Source organism: Dama dama, chromosome 5 (genome assembly GCF_033118175.1).
Source record: "Dama dama isolate Ldn47 chromosome 5, ASM3311817v1, whole genome shotgun sequence".
NCBI lineage: Eukaryota > Metazoa > Chordata > Mammalia > Artiodactyla > Cervidae > Dama > Dama dama.
In genome coordinates this window covers 28,071,912-28,092,026 of record NC_083685.1, presented here as the reverse complement: position 1 = coordinate 28,092,026, position 20,115 = coordinate 28,071,912, and the positions used below count along the sequence as shown (strand labels likewise).

Below are 20,115 nucleotides of genomic sequence, written 5' to 3'. Positions count from 1 at the left end.
GGAAGCACAGAATAAATGACTGCTTCCTCATGCCCCTTCCTGGGCAGTGTGTGCTTTAACATTGTAACATGTGTATGCACTGATTTACTAGCAGAAACTGCGTTTCCCTTCTGGGAAAACAGTGCTCAGGCACCTGAAATGGCTTTGCTGCTTCCTGTTCCTTAAGTGCCAGGTGAGGCCGATGCGGCTTGGCCCAGGATCAAGGGTTCTGCAATTGGAACAACTCCTAGGTCTGCCGCTAACAGGAATGAGCCCTTAACCACAATCCTTAATTTATTTCCGCCTTGCTCTCTTACTGGGAAAATGGAAAGATGAATGGTCCCTGCATCTTGTGTGTGTCAGTCACTCAGTCATGTCCGACTCTGTGACCCCATAGACTGTAGCGCTCCAGGCTCCTCTGTCCAAGGGATTCTCCAGGCAAGAGTATTGGAGTAGGTTACCGTTTTCTTCTCCACCCTGCATCTTAGGGTGGTGGTGAAGGCCCATGTGACATGTGAGCACTTGGGAAGCACCCAGGAGGTGGAGCTGGCCAGTTTTTATGTCATCGTTATTTGTTTATTCATAATGAGACTTGTGTTTGGAAACAATCAAGTCTTATTATTTATTAGGCCTTCTTTTAGATTTTTTTTAAAGTGCAGTGTGACACTCAATTACTTTCGTATGTAAGCAGGATGCTTTAGAGACTCTCCCAGATTTGATAAGCCCATCAGGAAATGATATTGACCTGATTAACTTGCATCTGAAATGCACGATTTCCTCCCCACGATTTCCTCCCCACTCCCACCCCACCCCTCACCTCAGCTGTTTGTGTAAGAGAACAGATGGTTGTGTCAGAGCTGTGGTGGGGTCCTCCCACTCTGTTTTATGTCTGCCCCCTTCCCCCTATTTTGTATTCTAGTTTTCCTTTCAGGGAGGCCTGACAGTAAGTGGCTATGTTAGTTGGGACTCACATTTCAAGTGACAGAAACCCATTTTCAGTTTGCTTGGGTACAGAGGGAATTTCCTAGTTGCATACTGGGTACATCATGAGATCCAAGTGGTGCTAATCTTATGGAGACCTGGGGCACTGCAGTGCTTGGGAGCCCCCGGAATGTGCCTGGGAGCCCCTCCAGGTATCTCCTCGACTCGTTGGCTGCCAACTGGCTGCCCATCGGGGGAGAGCACTTTCCTTTTGATACAAAAGTAGGTTTCAGTTAGTGTGTAAGTAACTTGCAGTAATGTTAGTAGAGGAGACTGAGCTTGATACGCAGGTGAATAGTCATCACTGGTTAACTTGGGTTTTTACCCATTAGGTGTTTGTCAGTCAGAAGCATAGACTCTGGGTCTGTCCTCAGCTTTGGGGTAATCGTTCTCATCAGCTGTTCTAACTCTTCACCTTTGATATCTCATTTTAGATGATAAACTTATGCCTTGAAATAACTTTGGAATCAGCCCTTTGTAAATGTGAGGCTGTGACACTGGTTAGTACTGCTGTTAACAATGCTCATGAGAAACATTGTTGGCCACGTTTTAAGGATTTGTGGAAGTTTTTTTTGCTATTTTTTTAAAAACAGAATTTCATAAGATTTCTTACTGGTCTTGTTTAAATGAAAAGGAAACATGACTACTGAAATTCTACAGCTGTAGTGCGGAAGGTGAGGAGGGCGTCCTGCAGGTGAGGGTATTACTCTGCGAGGTTGAGTCACTTGTCCCACATCACCTGCCCTTCGGAAGGACAGGCTTGCTGTCCTCGAAGAGTGAGCAGGTTCCTGGGATGTGGAGAGTGCTCCCATGTCTAGATTCCCTCTTGTCCTATTTTAGGTGTTAAAACACACCCTCTTTTCCAGGTGCCAGTGCCAAGATAAACAGAACTTCAGATGAAGGACACCAGGGGGACACCTGTCTGAATGGGCCGACACCACAGTTCCCAGAGCCTCCCTCGCCAGCGAGTCCTGATGCGTCTCCAGGTGTGGCTGGTTTCCATGACAACCTAAGGAAGTCTCAGGGGACTAGTGCTGAGGGCATTGTTAGAAAAGAAGCTTTGCAGTCCCTCAGACTCAGTCTTCCTATGCAAGAAACGCAACTGTGTAAGCATCTTCCTGCCGGGCTCTCCCCCACCCCCTCATCCCGCATCCCACGCCCGGGGCCCCTGTCACTCACCGTCCTTGAAAGGCACAGGCCCTGAAGGGCTCGCCCCTCCGCCGTTGCTGTTTTATCACCGTGGTGGGTTGTGCGTTTAACAAATAGCTCCATTTCAGGGGGAAGATGCGCTTTGTCACAGCCTGATGGTGACAGCGGCACTTGAGGCCCAAGCTTGAAGGGCCTGTGTGTGCATGTCTTCCGTCACCAGGGGTGGGGAGCAAGCAGCAGTGGGGATTTGATCTTAACAGTTACAGCTTGAAGGCTTTCTTTTATGAGCTACTTTAATCAGCCTTTATTTTGTGCTAATCCCTGGGGATTCAGGGGCTACCAAGTTGCGAACTGTCAGCCTGAGAGCCCTGAAGCCTCCAGGCTTTTCTGACACGCAAGTTTTCACACACAGACTTGTGTAATCTTACCTAATGGGGTCAGTTCACAGCTGCTGTTGTTACACCTCGTCCCCGCTTCGATACTTCCTCCCCTCCCCTCTGGGTCAGCCACATGGTCCCTTACAGGCCTCTGAAAACAGCCAGGTTTGGACGATCATTGTTCTTAAAGTGGGCCCATGTCCTTCACATCGCTGCGTGCTCTTCTCACCCAGCGCTGTCGCCTGGCGATTGCCCCGCGTCAGCTGGTGCAGCTCCATGTCCATTCTTTAAAGGCTGGAGGAGCCCCGAGTGTGGCCGGGTCAGGGCCAGGGGAGCAGTGCTGCAGTGAGCATCTCTCCATGCATGTTGCAGCACTGGTGTTTTCATTTCTATGCCCTCCATCCCAGGGGCAGAACTCTTGGTCAGAAGCAGTGGGTGTGTCTATCTCCATCATGGGTGGTCACATTGCAAGGGTGCTGATGCCCTGGGAGAGGACAAAGATGCTTTTCCTTTTGGTCTTCACCAGTCTGCTGGGTGTGCAGCAATGCCGCCTTGATGCTTTCATTTGCAACTTGTACTCTCATGCTCACTAGAGGGTGTTCACAGGAATAATTTCATTATGCTGTTAGGGTCATAGTATACTTTAAACATTTCTGTAAACAAACTGTTAGCATGTCAGCAGATGCTGTGTGAAATCCTGGGTCCTGACCTGAGGGATTTGTGAGCTCTGGCACCAGGTTCTCCTGCTTTTCCCCTGCCTGCCCCTCCCAGGAATGTGCCCAGCCCTGAGGCCATGCCTCTGGTGGTCTCTGCCATCTGGACCACTTAGTGATGTGAAAAGTATGTAAGCTCTTTCATATGAAACTTATATGAAGAGTATGAGTGCACAGTCAGTAACAACGCTGGTGAATTCCTAGTGAAATTCTTGGCGACTGCTCAGGTTTTAGGGATTATTTAAAACAACAGCAGCTTACCTCCCAGAATTCATAATTGAGGATGGTGCTGCCCAGGAAGGGGCTCAGTTACGGCATTTCTCTGCTCTCAGCAGCCCCTTGGCCCTGAGCTGGGAGACCTGGGTCTTGCCTACTTTTCACTCACTGTTCAGCTTTTTTTATACCCAAAGTGAAAGTTTGGGTTTTAGATATTTTAAATTTTGTCAATTGCCCGAAAGTTGTCTGAGTAGTCCCCCTCTTGTCCTTGAGCATGGCCTCTGGACTGGAGTCGCCTCGGGTAGAAAACTGAGGTAATCTGCTGGGATGTTACTGGGTAAAGAAGGCAAGTTTGGTAGCATGTTCCTGTTCGTCGCTGCTGCCTGTCATTCCATCAGGATTGCTGTTCATGTTCCTCTGTAATGTAAGGAAGCAGAGTTAGAGCTTGGTGGGAGCCTCAGAACACTCACACTGGCACCAACTTCAAGTTCAGTTCTTTAATTACTAAAAGGAGCACGTTGCGCGTGTCCTGTTTTACTGGAGGGATGCCCATAGGTGGCAGTGCGCTGCTGGCGGAGGCACCACCCCTGTGCTGGGCCATTGTGTCTGCCCCCAGGTGGGTCCTGTCTGTGGTCACTGTCCAAGACTTACAGTTCTCTCTCCATCTGCAAACAGTTCTTTCAAACTAGACAGCCATGTGTTATTTAAAGCTAAATCATATCGGTAATAAAACCCAAGACAGCCAAGCTGCTGTTCTGATTTGTCTTCTGTCCGCTGTTGTGTTGTGAGTTTCTAAATGGCCGTTTCCCCACCTCAGGCTCAACAGAGGCTTCGCTGCCCCTGGAGAAGGAGGAGCAGGTCCGACTGCAGGCTCGGAAGCGGCTGGAAGAACAGCTCAAACAGTACAGGGTGAAACGCCAGCAGGAAAGAGTGAGTCTCCCTCTTTCAAACCAGCTAATGGAAAAAACAGCAGACAGTCAGACATAATTCTAGGATCTGCTGTTTATTTCTCTTTGCTGGGATGGGCTTGTGTGTGTCTCTACAAAGATCATCTTTCTCATGTAGTTCCCACCCTTTGAGGAGATTCCACGGGCTCTGGTTCCCACCCTTCTGGTCCTTCTTCCCTCCAGACAGGCATGTTTTTTTTTTTTTTTTTTTTTTTGAAAAGCACTTAACATTTAATGAATTTCGCAGTATGTGGCTTCAAGCCACCAGGACACAAGCCCCACCTACACCCTTGATCTTCTCCTCAGCTCTTCTGCTGAAGAATTTTGCCTTCACGATGACAGGCTGCTTTGGGGGCTTTCCTTTCCCCAGAACTTTGTAGTAACCTGATCGCACCACATCAATGATAGGAGCAGCTCCTGTCTTGTTCTTGGCAGCATTTACTCGTGTCTGCTCACTAACCAAGGTCCACAATTTATCAAGGTTGACAGTCGGGCAGAAACTCTGGTTCCTCTTTAAGTGGTAATGCCTCATACCAACTTTCCCGAAGTATCCTGGATGATATTTGTCGAAGTTGATCCTGTGATGATGCATGCCGCCAGCATTACCTCGGCCTCCCGGGTGCTTCCGGTGTTTGCCGATGCGGCCGTGGCCGTGGCTCACGTGGCCCCTGAGTTTCCGGTAGACAGGCATGTTTTATGTCTAAATCTGCCATTAGAAAAGCAGAGGCAGCGAACATGTGGGTGTAACTGCTCTCTGTACTTGAGCAGCCGGTCTTGGGTTTGACTTGTTTATTGTGTAAGTGATAGAGTTTCTGCTGAGCTTTGCTGTACGGTATTAGACTGTGTGGCATGTCACACACATGATAAGTATGTGCATGTGTGTTAGTCACGCAGTCATGTCCAACTCTTTGTGACCGCATGGACTCCTCTATCCATAGGATTCTCAAAGCAAAAATACTGGAGTGGATTGCCATTTCCTTTTCCAAAGTATGTGCATGCTGTTGCTGCTAAGTCGCTTCAGTTGTGTCTGACTCTGTGCGACCCCATAGACGGCAGCCCACCAGGCTCCTCTGTCCATGGGATTTTCCAGGCAAGAGTACTGGAGTGGGTTGCCATTGCCTTCTCCAAAGTATGTACATAAGCTTTGCTAAAATCGGTTTTATTCAGTTATGAAATCCTCACTAGGATACTAATGAAAACAGTGTTTTTAATCAGTCAAGTGAATCTAGGAAAGGCATGTGTGAAGGTTCACTTCAGTCTTAATCCAAGTTTATCGTGAACTTGAGAAATTTCAAATTAAAGGAATTTGAAACTAAATGAACTAACAAAATACACATTTTAAAAAAACACTTTCAGTGAATGATTTAGTTGTGACAAGTCCTCATCAGGGTTGACCATTTGTTTTCCCAAGAGAGGACCTTGGCTCTTCAAGTGTCACTGCTCCGAAGCCAATGTAAACAGACTGGAAGAGCCAGCACCAGGCTCTGAACTGACTGAGGCTCCCACCCAGTCAGGGGCATTCAGGCATCTGTCCAGACGGCCTGTCAGAAAACCTTACAGTGACAGTCAGTAGTCAGGAGCTATGTGCACCAGGCAATGTTAATTTCCCCACAGATTTTTAGTGAGACTCGGGCAGGTAAGGAACTTGCCAGAGGTTACTTAGCAGTAAAGTAGCAGAACCAAGATACAGACCAGCCAATGTACATATGCCCCGTCCTGTCCACAACCTGCTTCTCAGGTTTGCATCGCAAGTCCAAGCTCTGCCTGGGTCATCCAATATTAGGCAATTAATGTGTCAGGAGTTCAGGGTGAAATTTAACATCATTTCCCATCTTTAAAAATTATATGTACATGGGATTTCCCTGGCGGTCTGGTGGTTTAGAATCCACCTTGCAGTGCGGAGGACGTAGGTTTGATCCCTGTTCAGGCAACTAAGATCCCATGTGCTTTCAGGCAACTAAGCCCCTGAGCTGCAACTATAGAGCCCACGTACCACAACTAGAGAGTCTGTGCACTGCAACAAAAGTCCCGCAGGATGCGACCAAAGATCTCATGTGCCACTAAGACCCAATGCAGCAAATTAAAAACAAAACAAAACAAGCAAGCAAAAACAGTTACACTAAAAATGTGCTTAGTCGATCAGTCATGTCTGACTCTTTACACACCCATGGACTGTAGCCCACCAAGCGTCTCTGTTCATGGGGATTCCCCAGGCAAGAATACTGGTGTGGGTTGCCATGTCCTCCTCCAGGGGATCTTCTCAACCCAGGGATCAAACCCAGGTCTTCCGCATTGCAGGAGGATTCTTTACCATCTGAGCCACCAGGGAAGCCCAAACTAAGAATAGGAGTGTAGTTCATACTTCATGTTTAAAGGGTAGAGAGGATGAGTGAAAGTCCCCCTGTTTTGTAGTGTGGTAGATACTTTGAGAGCATCACTACAAGGGTCCTTCATGTAGAGGCGAAGATTGTATGCAGGGGAAGCACCCTTTCTGTGCTGTTCTTCACGGGACCTTTCTCGCGTATCTGTCCTGCCTCAGCATGGTAGAGACCCTCCTCATCCTTTGTAACCATGCATACATACCAGCGTTGCATTAACCAGCCCGAATTAATCAACATGTCAGGTTGTTTCTAATTTTTTGAAATTGCAAACAATGCTGCAGTGAATGTTTTGTGTCTTGGTATATTTTTGTGGGTAAATCCTTAACTGTTGAATTATTGGGTAAAAGGTTTTATGTATTTGTTAGTTGATAAGGACTGGTTTACATTCCATTTAGCAATCTGTAAGACTGCTAGACTTCTCATCTTTGGGAGCATTAGAAATAATAAAAATTGATTCTTTGTTCTCTGATAGCTGAGAAAAAAAGTACTTCCTAACCATAAGCACCTTTTTACACATTGACTGAGTGTCTTTGTCAGCCTTTGTCTGTTTTTCAGTTTGTCTTTTTGCTATGTTGGTACTATATGTGAGGAAATTATTCCCTTTTAGTATTTTTGCAAATAATTTTTTCTTAATTTTCCATGACTTCTTTTCTGGTATATTTTTTGCTGCACGTCAGCATTTTGTTTTTGTTCATTTTGGCTTGGCTGCTTGGCTGGCAGAATCTTAAGGGATTGAACCTGAGCCCCCTGCAGTGGAAGCTCAGAGTCCTAACCTCTGGACCACCAGGGAAGACCCTGCACATCGGATTTGAATGTTTACAGTCAGAACTTTCAGTCTTTGCTGTTAACTTCTTTTAGGGTTTATGTCATATTTAAGATCTCCCCATTTGAAGGACATAAATTCACCTCTTTTTTTATACTAAAAGTAAGAGATAATCTAAAAAGTTTCTATAAGTTACATTTTTTATTTTATTATGTAGATATAATCCACTTGCTTGGATGGAGGCGAGAGGTAGGAATGAGCCTCTTTGTGGACTGCTGGTCAGTTATCTCAGATTGCTTATTTTGTAGTCTGTCTTTTCCCTTTTTGGCGTTCTCTCTTAATATCTATAGACGCCACCAATACTTGGGCCAGTTCTTGGGCTGTGTTCTGTGTCATCAGTCCGTCTGCTGCTTTTCATGGTCTCTGTGGCTCTAATTATGGCAGTTTTATAGTGCATGTAACTGTCTGGGAGGCCTGGCCAGTCTGTCGCCCCACATCCCTTACTCTTCCTTGCTGCTCTGACCCACTTATCCTTGCTGCTGTGTCCTAGCATCGTTCCGAGATGATCCTCACACACCTTGTCCCTCATCACTTTGGGACTGCACTGACTTTATAGAATAACATGAGCTGAACGTTAATTTGTAGAAGAAAGTCATGTTGATTTAGCATCAAGGAATGTCATCTTCCCACATCCTCAGCTTCATTCAAGGCCAGTTGGGAAGTTCTAGCTAACACAATGATATAAGAAAAAGAAATGAGAGCTATAAGTATTACAAAATAGGAGAGGGCTTCCCTGGTGCTCAGTGGTGAAGAATTCTGCCTGCCAGTGTGGCAGACATGGGTCCGATCCCTGGTCTAGGAAGATCCCACGTGCTGTGGAGCACATAAGCCCATGTGCCACAACTATTGAGCTCATGCTCTAGAGCCCAAGAGCTGCAACTCCTGAGCCCACATGCTGCACCTGCTGAAGCCCACGTGCCCCAGAGCCTGTGTTCAGCAACAAGAGAAGCCATCACAGTGAGAAGCCCCTACTTGCCTCAACTAAAGAAAAGCCTGTGCAGCAACAAAGACCCAGTGCAGCAAAAAATATAAACAAAATTATTTTTTAGAAAAAGAAAAAAATAGAGAAATGACATTGTTTTTTGCAGGTGTTGGTAACACCTTAGCAAAATGCTGGCGAATCAACTGAAAATTGTTATTATAAATTTATAAAAATACTATAAAATAATTGGGGTTCAGAAATTGTCAGTTTAAAATACAGATATGAAAAGTAGTTATCCTAGTATGACCAGTTATAAAATTAGAGCGAAAAAATAATATTTACAGTATCAACAAAATAATTTCTAAGTATCAAAATGGCAACAAAAGTGGTTTAGAATCTAGATAAAACACTGCATAAGTTTCTCTGTTGAGGCTCATGCAAATAGATATGAATAAATGGAGAAAAACTGCTCATTATCCCGTAAGTAATTATAAATTTATGGTAATTCTAATTCAACAGAACTAATATTTTAACTTGAAGAAAAATTTCAAAGTTTACCTAAAAGAATAAATGAGAGAATAGGCAGGGAAATTCTGTGAAGGAAGTGTAATAAGGAAGAACTTGCTCTAATAGGTGTTCTAAGATGTCATCAGGTCACAGTCATGACAGGCCTGTGCTTGGACCTTCCCTGGGATGGACATGGAGGAGTGAAGTTAAGAATGAAAGGCCCGTGACATGGGAGCATGGCGGGAGGGCGCTCTGTTTATGTAAGGTATGGCCTTTCTGGGTGGCGATTTTTGAATGCTGCTTGTCAATTTTAAACATAATTTTTGTACTTTTTTTTCCTCCTCAGTCCAGTCAACCTGTAACTAAAACGAGACTTTTTAGCACACTTGATCCTGAACTCATGTTGAACCCAGAAACCTTACCGCGGGCCAGTGCCGTGGCTATGACAAAAGAATATTCCTTCCTGCGCACCAGTGTCCCTCGGGGGCCGAAGGTGGGCAGCTTAGGGCTCCTGGCACATCCTAAGGAGAAAAAAAGTTCCAAATCAAGCAAAATTCGGTCTCTGGCTGATTACAGAACTGAAGATTCAGACGTTCGGAATTCTGGTGGAAATGTTCCAGTTCCGGACTCTACCAGGGGCTCCCTGAAGCAGAACCGAGGCAGCGGGACATCAGTGGTGTCTGAGGTTAGCCTGAGCCCCGAGGCTGACGACCGCCTGGAGAATGCATCCCTGACTGGAGACAACGTGTCCGAGGCTGATGGAACGGAGAGCGATAGCTCCTCCTACAGCAGCATCTCCACCCGAGGGACACCAGGCATCCCAGCGAACATGGGGGGTGCGCGTGAGGCCCCCTATGTGGTCAGTGGCAGGGAGATCACTGTTGGAGCCCTGGGCCAGTTCCCCTCCATCTCAGATGTCCTGCAGGCTGCAGCAGCCGAGCACCAAGAGCAGAGGCAGGAGGTCAACGGGGAGACGCGGAGCCGGACCAATAGCATTTGCAGCAGGTGGGTGACGCTGGAGCCCACGAGACACCAGCTTCCCCTCAGAGTTCCACACTCAGTACTTAACATTTCATTTATACACTCTCTGTTGCTTTGTTAGAAAAGGAACTGGGTCTGATGAGTGCTCACTTGCAATGTTAAGGTATCTGCTTTCCAGGATTTGTTGCATTGATGTGACATGGACTCACATCTCCATAAAGGTGTTCTGGCCCTGTGCTGGCTGTAAAGGCCCTACTGTGGGCAAGAGTTTGAGCTTTAACTGTCTACCAAAATCTTTTTACTTAGCTGTTTTTAAAAAAAATTAGGGAAAGGGCTTAAACCTAAGGACTTGACCTAATTTTAAAGATTAGAAAAGATGGTTAAGAATTCATGTTCCAAAGCAGGGGATACAGGTTTGATCCCTGGCAGGGAACTAAGGTCACATATGCCTCGGACCAACTAAGCCCAAGTGCTGCAACTAGAGAGAAGCCTGTACCACAAGGAAAAAAAATTTTTTTTAATTAGGGGAGAGTAGCCAGAGGGGTGTGAAATCTGGAGTGTATGGACAGCATAAAGGAAGATAATGATCAATTATATTCCCAACACCTGATCCTTTTGTCTTTATCCTCTAGTGTGTCCATGGAAAGTTCTGTTGCTGAAACTCATGATGAAATGTTGCAGGTTCTTAAAGAAAAAATGAGACTCGAAGGACAGCTGGAAGCTTTATCATTAGAAGCTAGTCAGGTAATTGAAATTTGATGGATGTATTAATGTGTCATGTCTTTGGAAAGAATGTGCAATTTCCTATTCACTACACACCAAGTTTTACACATGTCTTTAAGAAGAAGCTTTATCATCATTAGCAGCCTTGTCCTCTGTAGCCATTTATTTTCCTGTGTTCTATTTGTCAGCCTTGGAAAGAGGTATGCTAGTTTCCCACTCTGACTGTGGGATTTCTCCCTGTGTCTGTCAGGATCTGCCTTGGACATCTCCTAGCTCTGCTATTAGAGACCCAACAGTCCATAACAGTTCAATCTTTGGAGTGGATTTCACCTTTTTCTGGCCCAGTGAAATTGTCATCTTTGTCCCTTTAGTAGTTTTTGCTTTTTCTGATGTGAATTTTGCTTTATCTGGTTAGCATATGCCTGAAAAATCATTTTCCATCCCTTAATTTTCAGCATTCCTATCAACAATCAGAGTAAATCAGTTCAGCTGCCTTTGACCCTCTGCACTTGGCAGGGAGACGGCAAGGGCCTGGGAGGTATCCGGTCAAGGCAGTGGGGTAGGGGGTGGGGGCTGTCTCCTCAGTAACGTGTGCTGTGGGGATGTGGGGAGGGCACCCACACTAGAATGCTTGCTCTGCTGCATAAACTCCAGATTGAAGAGGTGATTACCGAGGTTTCAAGGTTCCTTTTGGTTGTACATGGTTTTCACTTTGTCCTCCTGTGGAACATAAGTGATACCTGGAGTTATAGGCAAGTTTGGCCTTGGAGTACAAAATTAAGCAGGGCAAAGGCTAACAGAGTTTTGCCAAGAGAACACACTTGTCATAGCAAACACCTTCTTTCAACAACACAAGAGAAGACTACACATGGACATCACCAGATGGTCAATACCAAAATCAGATTGATTATGTTCTTTGCAGCCAAGGATGGAGAAACTCTATATAGTCAGCAAAAACAAGACTAGGAGCTGACTGTGGCTCAGATCATGAACTCCTTATTGCAAAATTTAGTCTAAAATTGAAGAAAGTAGGGAAAACCACTAGACCATTCAGGTATGACCTAAATCAAATCCCTCATGATTGTACAGTGGAAGTGACAAATAGATTCAAGTGACAAGTAGACAGAGTGCCTGAAGAACTATGGATGAAGATTTGAGACATTGTACAGGAAGCAGTGATGAAGGCCATCCCCAAGAAAAAGAAATGCAAAAAGGCAAAATGGCTGTCTGAGGAGGCCTTACACATAGCTGAGAAAAGAGAAGCTAAAGGCAAAGGAGAAAAGGAAAGATACACCCATTTGAATGCAGACTTCCAAAGAATAGCAAGGAGAGAGAAGAAAGCCTTCCTAAGTGATCAATGCAAAGAAATAGAGGAAAACAATAGAATGGGAAAGACTGGAGATCTCTTCAAGAAAATTAGAAAGATCTTTATGACCCAGATAACCATAATGGTGTGACACTCACCTAGAGTTAGACATCCTGGAAAGTGATGTCAAGTGGGCCTTAGTAAGCTTCACTATGAACAAAGCTAGTGGAGGTGATGGAATTCCAGCTGAGCTATTTCAAATCCTAAAAGATGATGGTGTGAAAGTGTTGCACTCAATATGCCAGCAAATATGGAAAACTCAGCGGTGGCCACAGGACTGGAAAAGGTCAGTTTTCATTCCAATCCCAAAGAAAAGCAATGCAAAAGAATGTTCAAACGACCACACAATTGTACTCATCTCACATGCTAGCAAAGTAATGCTCAAAATTCTCCAAGCGAGTCTTCACCAGTACATGAATTGAGAACTTCCATATGTTCAAGCTGGATTTAGAAAAGGCAGAGGAGCCGGAGATCAAATTGTCAACATCTGTTGGATCATCGAAAAAGCAAGAGAGTTCCAGAAAAACATCTACTTCTGCTTTATTGACTATGCCAAAGCCTTTGACTGTAGATCACAACAAACTGTGGAAAATTCTTCAAGAGATGGGAATGAATACCAGACCACCTTACCTGCCTCCTGAGAAATCTGTACGCAGGTTAAGAAGCAGCAGTTAGAACCAGACATGGAACAATTGACTGGTTCCAAATTGGGAAAGGAGTAGTTGAAGGCTGTATATTGTCACCCTCTTTATTTGACTTATATGCAGAGTACATCATGCAAAATGCTGGGCTGGATGAAGCACAAGCTGGAATCAAGATTGCCAGGAGAAATATCAGTAACCTCAAATATGCAGATGACACTACCCTTATGGCAGAAAGTGAAGAGGAACTAAAGAGCCTCTTGATGAAAGTGAAAGAAGAGAGTGAAAAAGCTGCCTTAAACCTCAACATTCAAAAAATGAAGATCATGGCATCTGGTCCCATCACGTCATGTCAAATAGATGGGAAAACAATGGTAACAGTGATATACTTTGTTTTCTTGGACTCCCAAATCACTGCAGATGGTGACTGCAGCCTTGAAATTAAAAGACACTTGCTTCTTGGAAGAAGAGCTATGACCAACCTAGACAGTATATTAAAAAGCAGAGGTGTTAATTTACCAACAAAGGTCCATCTAGTCAAAGCTATGGTTTTTCCAGTAGTCATGTATGGATGTGAGAGTTGGACTATAAAGAAAGCTGAGTGCTGAAGAATTGATGCTTTTGAACTGTTGTGTTGAAGACTCTTGAGAGGCCTTTGGACTACAAGGAGATCAAACCAACCCATCCTAAAGGAAATCAGTCCTGAATATTCATTGGAACAACTGATGCAGAAGCTGAAGCTCCAGTATTTTGGCCACCTGATGTGAATAACTGACTCACTGGATAAGACCCTTACGCTAGGAAAGATTGAAGGCAGGAGGAGAAGGGGATGGCAGAGGATGGATGAGATGGTTGGATGGCATCACCGACTCAATGGACATGAGTTTGAGCAATCTCCGGAAGTTGGTGATGGACAGGGAAGCCTCATGTGCCATAGTCCATGGGTCACAAAGAGTTGGACACAACTGAACGACTGAACTGAACTGATCCTCCTGGAATTTGGTTTGCTGTTCGGCTTTGTCCAAGCCAAGATCTTTGTGGATTGTTAGGGGTGCAAAACTTGCTGGCATTTCTGTGAAGACACTAATTATACTTTTACTACAAAATCTTAACTGCATCTGCTCAGTTAGTTTTTCTTTGGGTATTTGTTCTGTTTGTTGTATCTGTTGTTTGTCTTGGCAAAGTTGTTTTTCTCCTATTGTATGTTGAGGTACAGCTGTCTGCTCCTTTTTGCATTTTGAAATTGCTGTACATGCACGTCCTGATAGGCTGACTTTAGGGTGGGTGAGAGATGCTGATGGGCACGGACTGTGCCCTTTGCTCCCTGTCTCTTCTCTGGTGCTCCAGGCGCCTGGACCTTCTGCTGGCCCCACCTTTCCTGTCACTTCCTGCCGTGTCCATCAGACAGGGGTCCCTGTGGTCCTGCCACCTAGCACAGATGGTGCCTCAGGCTGCTGTATGCCCCTGGCTGCAGCCCTCAAGGCCTCATGTAATGGTGCCCTTTCCCGGCTGATATGTTCTGTGGGTTTGGTTTTCCCCAAACTTGGATCTGGCTGCTCTTCATCTATTAGAGATCCCTCAGCTCTCAGGTATTCTGTGTGTGTGTGTGTGTGTGTGTACACACGCTTGTGTGCTTTTTTCTTTTTTGAACAAACATGTTTTCCAACATCCTTGTGGGTGAGAAGGTGATCGCAGAGCCTTCCCCCCATGCTGGCCTGCTCAGGTGCTGCCATGCAGAAAACGAGCACATTCTGTCTTCATCCCACCTACCTGCCTGCTGGGCCTGGTTGGAGAAACCCCTTCTTTGGGGATAGCTGTAATGCTGGAGTTCCTGAATATTTTGTACAGTGTGGTGCTTTCCTGTAAAGGCCACCTGTTGGACACCTTTCTTTGTCTCACTGGCTGAGTTTTGGCAGCTATCTTATTAGGCAGGGCGGAAGTGACTTATTTTTCCGAGAGTCAGTGTGGCTGTTTGTGGGTCTCTCCAGGCACTTAAAGAAAAGGCTGAGCTGCAGGCGCAGCTGGCCGCTCTGCACACGAGGCTGCAGGCACAGCTGGAGCACAGCCACAGCAGCCAGCAGAGGCAAGACTCCCTCAGCTCAGAGGTGGACACCTTGAAGCAGTCCTGCTGGGACCTCGAGCAAGCAATGACTGACCTGCAGAACATGCTGGAAGCCAAAAATGCCAGCCTGGCATCCTCCAACAGTGACCTGCGGGTGGCAGAGGAGCAATATCAGAGGCTAATGGCCAAAGTGGAGGAGATGCAGAGAAGCATCCTCAGTAAGGACAACACAGGTGAGCGGTCCCGCGTTTGCCCCTTAGTTGTATGCAGGTGCCCAGGGGCTATGCCACTGGAGGTTTCGTCTCATCTACTCTGGTGGTTGTTCAGTTGCTCAGTTGTGTCTGACTCTTTGCGACCCCATGGACTGCAGCACGCCAGGCTTCCCTGTCCTTCACCATCTCCCAGAGCTTGCTCACACTCACGTCCATTGAGTTGGTGATGCCATCCAACTATCTCATCCTCTGTCATCCCCTTCTCCCTGTCGGCTTTGGGGACTGACCTACTGTCAATTCAATGTGCTGAGGGGTTATTGTCCCTTCTAATTTGTACATGAAGTGTCCACTTGCCTAATGGAGTGTTATCTTTGGTTGAACTTGTGGACTTCTGCATGTTTTTGCATGTGCATCAAGGCATGGCTTAGGTCTTAGAAATGGACTTTGGACCCTTGATGGTTAGATGTAATTGTTTCCACTCATTCTGCCTCCACAGTTGTTTGTTGCTTGGAGGGCTACATCTGCCTGCTTATTCCAGCACTGCAGATGCTGTTTGGAATATTTAAAAGCAACACTGAGACCAGTGACTAGTAAATATTTCTTTTTCCTCCATAAGTTCAGATTTTGGGTCTAGCTGGGTCCCTAGGGGAGCCCCCTTTGGAATGATAGACAAATGAAACAGTGGAGTCGGGGAGCCTTAGTGTTAAGTGAAGGACTTGTGGGATCCTTCCTTCGTGCTCTCTGCTCATCCTGGGGACGCACACTCCATTCCCAGAGTCCATGAGCCACACACGTCCAGGCACCAAGAACCTGGTCTGTGGGCTCAACATCTCCCTGTGCACTGCTGGCAGGAGAAGCGTGAGGGGTTGGGGATGCAGAGAAGGGCACTCAGAGCCCAGGGGCATGTCAGCCCAGATCCTGGTCCTCCAGAAGCCTGGATAGTTGACACCCTCATCCTTGAGCTCTGGGAGCCTGAGGATGGGGAGTGGTGCAGCAGGGTGGCTGTGAGGGACCAGGTCTGCCCACGTGGAGTCTTGGTCATAAGACTTGTGAGACTAGGTTTCTGATCTAATGACATAAAAGAAAGAGTGACAAACTGCTGTCCCAAGAGCTTTATCCTGATACTGGGGGAGCAGGGGAGAGGTGGGGAGCACCAGCTGAGAAATATAACAGCCAACTGTTTTTAGTTTCTGGACATCTTATGATACCCAATCCCTTAAGAAAATTATTAATACAATGTTCAAAAAGTTCTGTATTGCTCGGGTTGCAAGGTCTGGCCTGACCAGAGCAGGTCAACAGTGGCCTGCACCCAGTGCAGCACCAGCTGGGTGGGGGATTTGGGGTGCAGGGGGAATGCTCCAGTTGCCTTCCTAAAGCCCTGCCATGCTGAACTTTGAGGCACATCCGTTCCCAAGGATTTCAAGAGCAGAGGTTGGATTTCCCAAGGTTAGGGGTCATGAATCCTGTCATTTTTTTTGTTTCATCTTAAATTTTTAGAATTTTAAAATTTAAGTTTTTTCTTAAGTGTTTGGTGAAATTTATTTTTTAAATATTTGACTGGTTTTGTTTGGACTATGATTTGGGTTTGTGCTGTGATTTCCGGTCTGCTCCCCCTGCCATCATCCGTGTTAAGAGTTGACCATATCAGCAAACCAGTGGAGTTTCTTGTGGATACCGTTCCTGAGTTTGCTGATGACTCACAGACTTCATCAGGCCAAAGTCTCAAGCCAGAAAGCTCCCAGACACACAGTCGCTCTCTCTGTTTGCAGATTCCCTAGTTGTGAATTCACTGACTCACTGAATTTAATCTACTCAGAGCTCTTTCCGGTTGTTTACAGACAGGTGCAGAGCAGACAACCATGGGGGTTGCCTGATGTACGAGGCTCAGTTTGCCCAGTTCACTTCTTGTTCCCCAAGTGCCCTTTTGTGGTCGATTTAGTGCCATTTTTTGTTTGTTTGTTTTTGCATTTTTGTGCTTTTGGGGGTGGTTTTGCTATTTACAATAAACCCTAACACTGTCTGGTGTTCCTAAGTGCAGGATGGTTTTGGTGCGCTTTTCAGAGAAAATCCTTATGTTAGACAAGCTTCATCCAGGCAGAGGTTGGGTGCTGTCGGCTGTCAGTTCAGTGTTAATGAATCCACAGAAAGTGAAGTCAGGCGTCTTTCAACAGAAGCCCATGTAAAACAAGGTTTTATGTTACTAGTTGATGAGAACTGACCAGACCCCAACCTGGATGGCCCTGCTCCAGGGTTAAGTGCCCTCGCTTGCACTTAAGACGTCGCTGCTGAAGAGGAGAACCAGCGGGTCCCCGCTCTCTGCGAAGGCCGGGCTTCCCAGGCCATGCGGCGGCCTGAGTGCTGTGCTTGCCTGTTTCAGTGCACGACCTGCGGCAGCAGATGACAGCCTTGCAGAGCCAGCTACAGCAGGTGCAGCTGGAGCGCACCACACTCACCAGCAAGCTGAAGGCGTCCCAGGCTGAGATTGCATCCCTGCAGAGTGTCCGGCAGTGGTACCAGCAGCAGCTCGCCCTGGCCCAGGAGGCCCGGGTCAGGCTGCAGGGCGAGATGGCCCACATCCAGGTACGGCCCCCACCATGGTCAGAGGGCCACACTGCATGACTCACGTGGAACACTTGCTTTTCCTCCATATTGAAAAGATTTCTGAGTTTATATTTCACAGAGAGGTTTTGTTAAAATCTGCTGACCACCCATCTAGCTCACACCCCATGACGTGTAGTCACTGCCTTCTGTGATCTTCTGACACAGCTTCTGCTAGAGCATTTTAAATTGTAAAGTCCCCCTCTTCTGGGATGTCTTGTGTTCCTGGCTCTGACTAGTCCATCCCATCCCCTCTCTGGGGGGGCGCCTGGTGTCTGAACCCAGCTGTCAAATCCATGCCTGCTGGGGTCCTGGACCTCTTATACCCTGGCTCTCTCACCTATCACTACCTCCTGTCTCGTGTTTCTCATGTGCAGAGAGCACGGTACATGCTGCTTCCCAGCAGAGCTGCTCCTCCCTCCAGCTGCGTGATCACCAGATCCTTCCAGAAAGCCTTCATTTCCCGGACCCCAGAGGAAACACTTCCCACTCTGTCTTTCCATGTTGTTAGGGTGCAAGCGTGTTGGCCCCTGATTCTGCGTCAGTGGGAGCAGGTGTGGGTTGAGGTCTGCAAGATGCTCTGGACGCACTCGGGAGTAGTAGCAAATTGCTATAATACACTTTGCCCCAAATCTCAGGGTTTGGACCAATTGTGAAGGTGCTGTTGGTGCCCTGGTCAGCCTGTCTTCTCTTTGAATTTTGCTGTGGGTTTTATAGCCTCCCCTTTTTTGGGGGATCCAGATTAAATACTGTAATTTAACTTGTTAAAATATTTAAAACATTGAAACTTTATTTCTTATGTGGAGGATATGAAGTACTTACTCCTTCAAAAACTCCTTTTTAAAAAAATCTGTAATCTACAAATATAAAATCGGTTTTTTTAAATTTATGTTTTTTTGGCAGTACCCTTTCGGGTCATTTTTATTTTCATAAGTTTTCTAACACAAAAATTAATTTTTAATCAGAAAAAGTTACCAAAATATATTGCTAAATGAGAACAGTTATAAAACAGAAGCACAGAATGTGATTCAACATGTCCTGTTTAAAAGAGGACCATATAGATAAGCATTTGTTTACGTACAGTGTAGGTGAAAATAAATCATTGCAAATCAATGCAATTTTGAAGCTATTGTGGATTTTTTGATGCATAAAAAAATTTAAAGACGCCAGATTTATGTGTCCTGACATAGGTCAGAAATGGCATTTGGAAGACAAAAAAGGAAGATTCCAAGGGAATGGCAGTTAGAGAACCATAGCTGCTTTATTCAAATACCTTTGGCACCCAAGTTCAGTATTCCTTAATTAGGGTGTGTAATAAGTTTTTGCCTTCTTTTCCCAGTAGCATAGATGTGTCCCAGGAATGCTCAGGCGAGAGGAGAATGCAAGATGGTCTTTATTCTTTTGTTACATTGAAATAAAATCCCGGCGAATGATGCTTTCCCTTGCTCTGGGCACCTTCCATTTTAGACCCTGAAGCTCACAATGTCTGGCCACACCTGGCACTTTACAAGTCTTGGAGTGTTCACGTTGGCTCTGGAAGGGTTGTGCTTGAAGGTCTGGGTCAGACACAGCGGATGGCCAGTGCCTCTTCCTGGGAATGGCCAGGGTCAGCCTGATATGTCCAGGATAGTCAGACATTGAGAGGGCAGGGCCCAAGATGTGTCTCCCCATAGGTCAGTTCATTTGATGAGTAGATTCCTAGCTGTCCCTGCTGCCCCGATGAGGCCCCTCACCTGAGGGGCTCGGGGATGCACCTTCAGTGGAAACAGTTGTGCGGGTCTTGCAACAGACTGCACCGTCATGGGGTGATGAGCACTGAGTCTGGGCTGCCAGCTAGCCCCTCTTAGGCACACAGAAGCCGGATGGCCCAAGGGTCACAGTGGCTGCCAGCAGCGAGGCCCTGCATGGAGGGGTCCTGGGGAACCGCCCTCCTGGGTGCCAGCACTGTGCAGAGACCCTGAGGCCACCAGAGTGAGGGGCCGGACTGGGCTGGGCTTGTGTTTGGAGTCTAGCAACCTGAAACTTTGTGTTGTTTTTCTTTGAAGGTTGGACAGATGAGCCAGGCGGGCCTGTTGGAGCACCTGAAGCTTGAGAACGTGTCCCTGTCCCACCAGCTGACGGAAACCCAGCAGAGGTCCATCAAGGAGAAGGAGCGCATTGCTGCCCAGCTCCAGGGCATTGAGGTGGGCCAAGCTGCTTCTGGGTCAGTGTTGTCTTGGGGTTTGGGTATTTTTCCTTTACGTTGATCAAGAAAATAAAACAATATACACACATATATGTAAACATTAGTACTATATATGTATGTATGTCCGTATATCTTTTAAAATGTCCTTTTTGAACCATCTGCAGTGATCTCAGGTTTCGGGATTCTGTCCCTCATGTTCACTCTATGCCCATCCCGTCTCTTGTCTCTTGAGTTGTTAGTGGTAACCTGTGGCCCTTCTCTGAGCCGCCATCCAGGCCAGCCTAGTTCAGCCCTCAGCCTGTATTAACATTTCACCCTCCAGCAGCCACAAGGAGCAGTTAGGACCATGTTC

At 46.4% G+C, this 20,115-nt stretch overlaps 2 protein-coding genes across 6 annotated transcripts in view; one reads left to right on the top strand and one right to left on the bottom strand.

Moving 5' to 3' along the window:
- GOLGA3 (golgin A3) overlaps positions 1 to 20,115 on the top strand; it is a 45,412-nt gene that overhangs the window by 6,849 nt on the left and 18,448 nt on the right. For 4 of the 5 annotated variants that reach the window (XM_061142205.1, XM_061142208.1, XM_061142209.1 and 1 more), the window contains exons 3-9: positions 1,827 to 2,066; positions 4,233 to 4,345; positions 9,342 to 10,000; positions 10,609 to 10,720; positions 14,695 to 15,001; positions 17,358 to 17,560; positions 19,624 to 19,761. In XM_061142205.1, coding sequence (XP_060998188.1) covers positions 1,827 to 2,066; positions 4,233 to 4,345; positions 9,342 to 10,000; positions 10,609 to 10,720; positions 14,695 to 15,001; positions 17,358 to 17,560; positions 19,624 to 19,761 — 1,772 coding nt within the window. The remainder of the gene's footprint in view (positions 1 to 1,826; positions 2,067 to 4,232; positions 4,346 to 9,341; positions 10,001 to 10,608; positions 10,721 to 14,694; positions 15,002 to 17,357; positions 17,561 to 19,623; positions 19,762 to 20,115) is intronic. The other variant, XM_061142210.1, reaches the window with a different exon arrangement.
- Positions 4,565 to 5,068, bottom strand: LOC133056649 (large ribosomal subunit protein uL15-like). Its single transcript, XM_061142211.1, has one exon. It carries the CDS (start codon positions 5,051 to 5,053, stop codon positions 4,619 to 4,621), a length of 435 nt encoding a protein of 144 aa, XP_060998194.1. The 5' UTR covers positions 5,054 to 5,068; the 3' UTR covers positions 4,565 to 4,618.

Excerpts from the sequence above, each read along its gene's own strand:
- LOC133056649 (XM_061142211.1), bottom strand. The coding sequence starts at position 5,053 with ATGCCTGTCTACCGGAAACTCAGGGGCCACGTGAGCCACGGCCACGGC.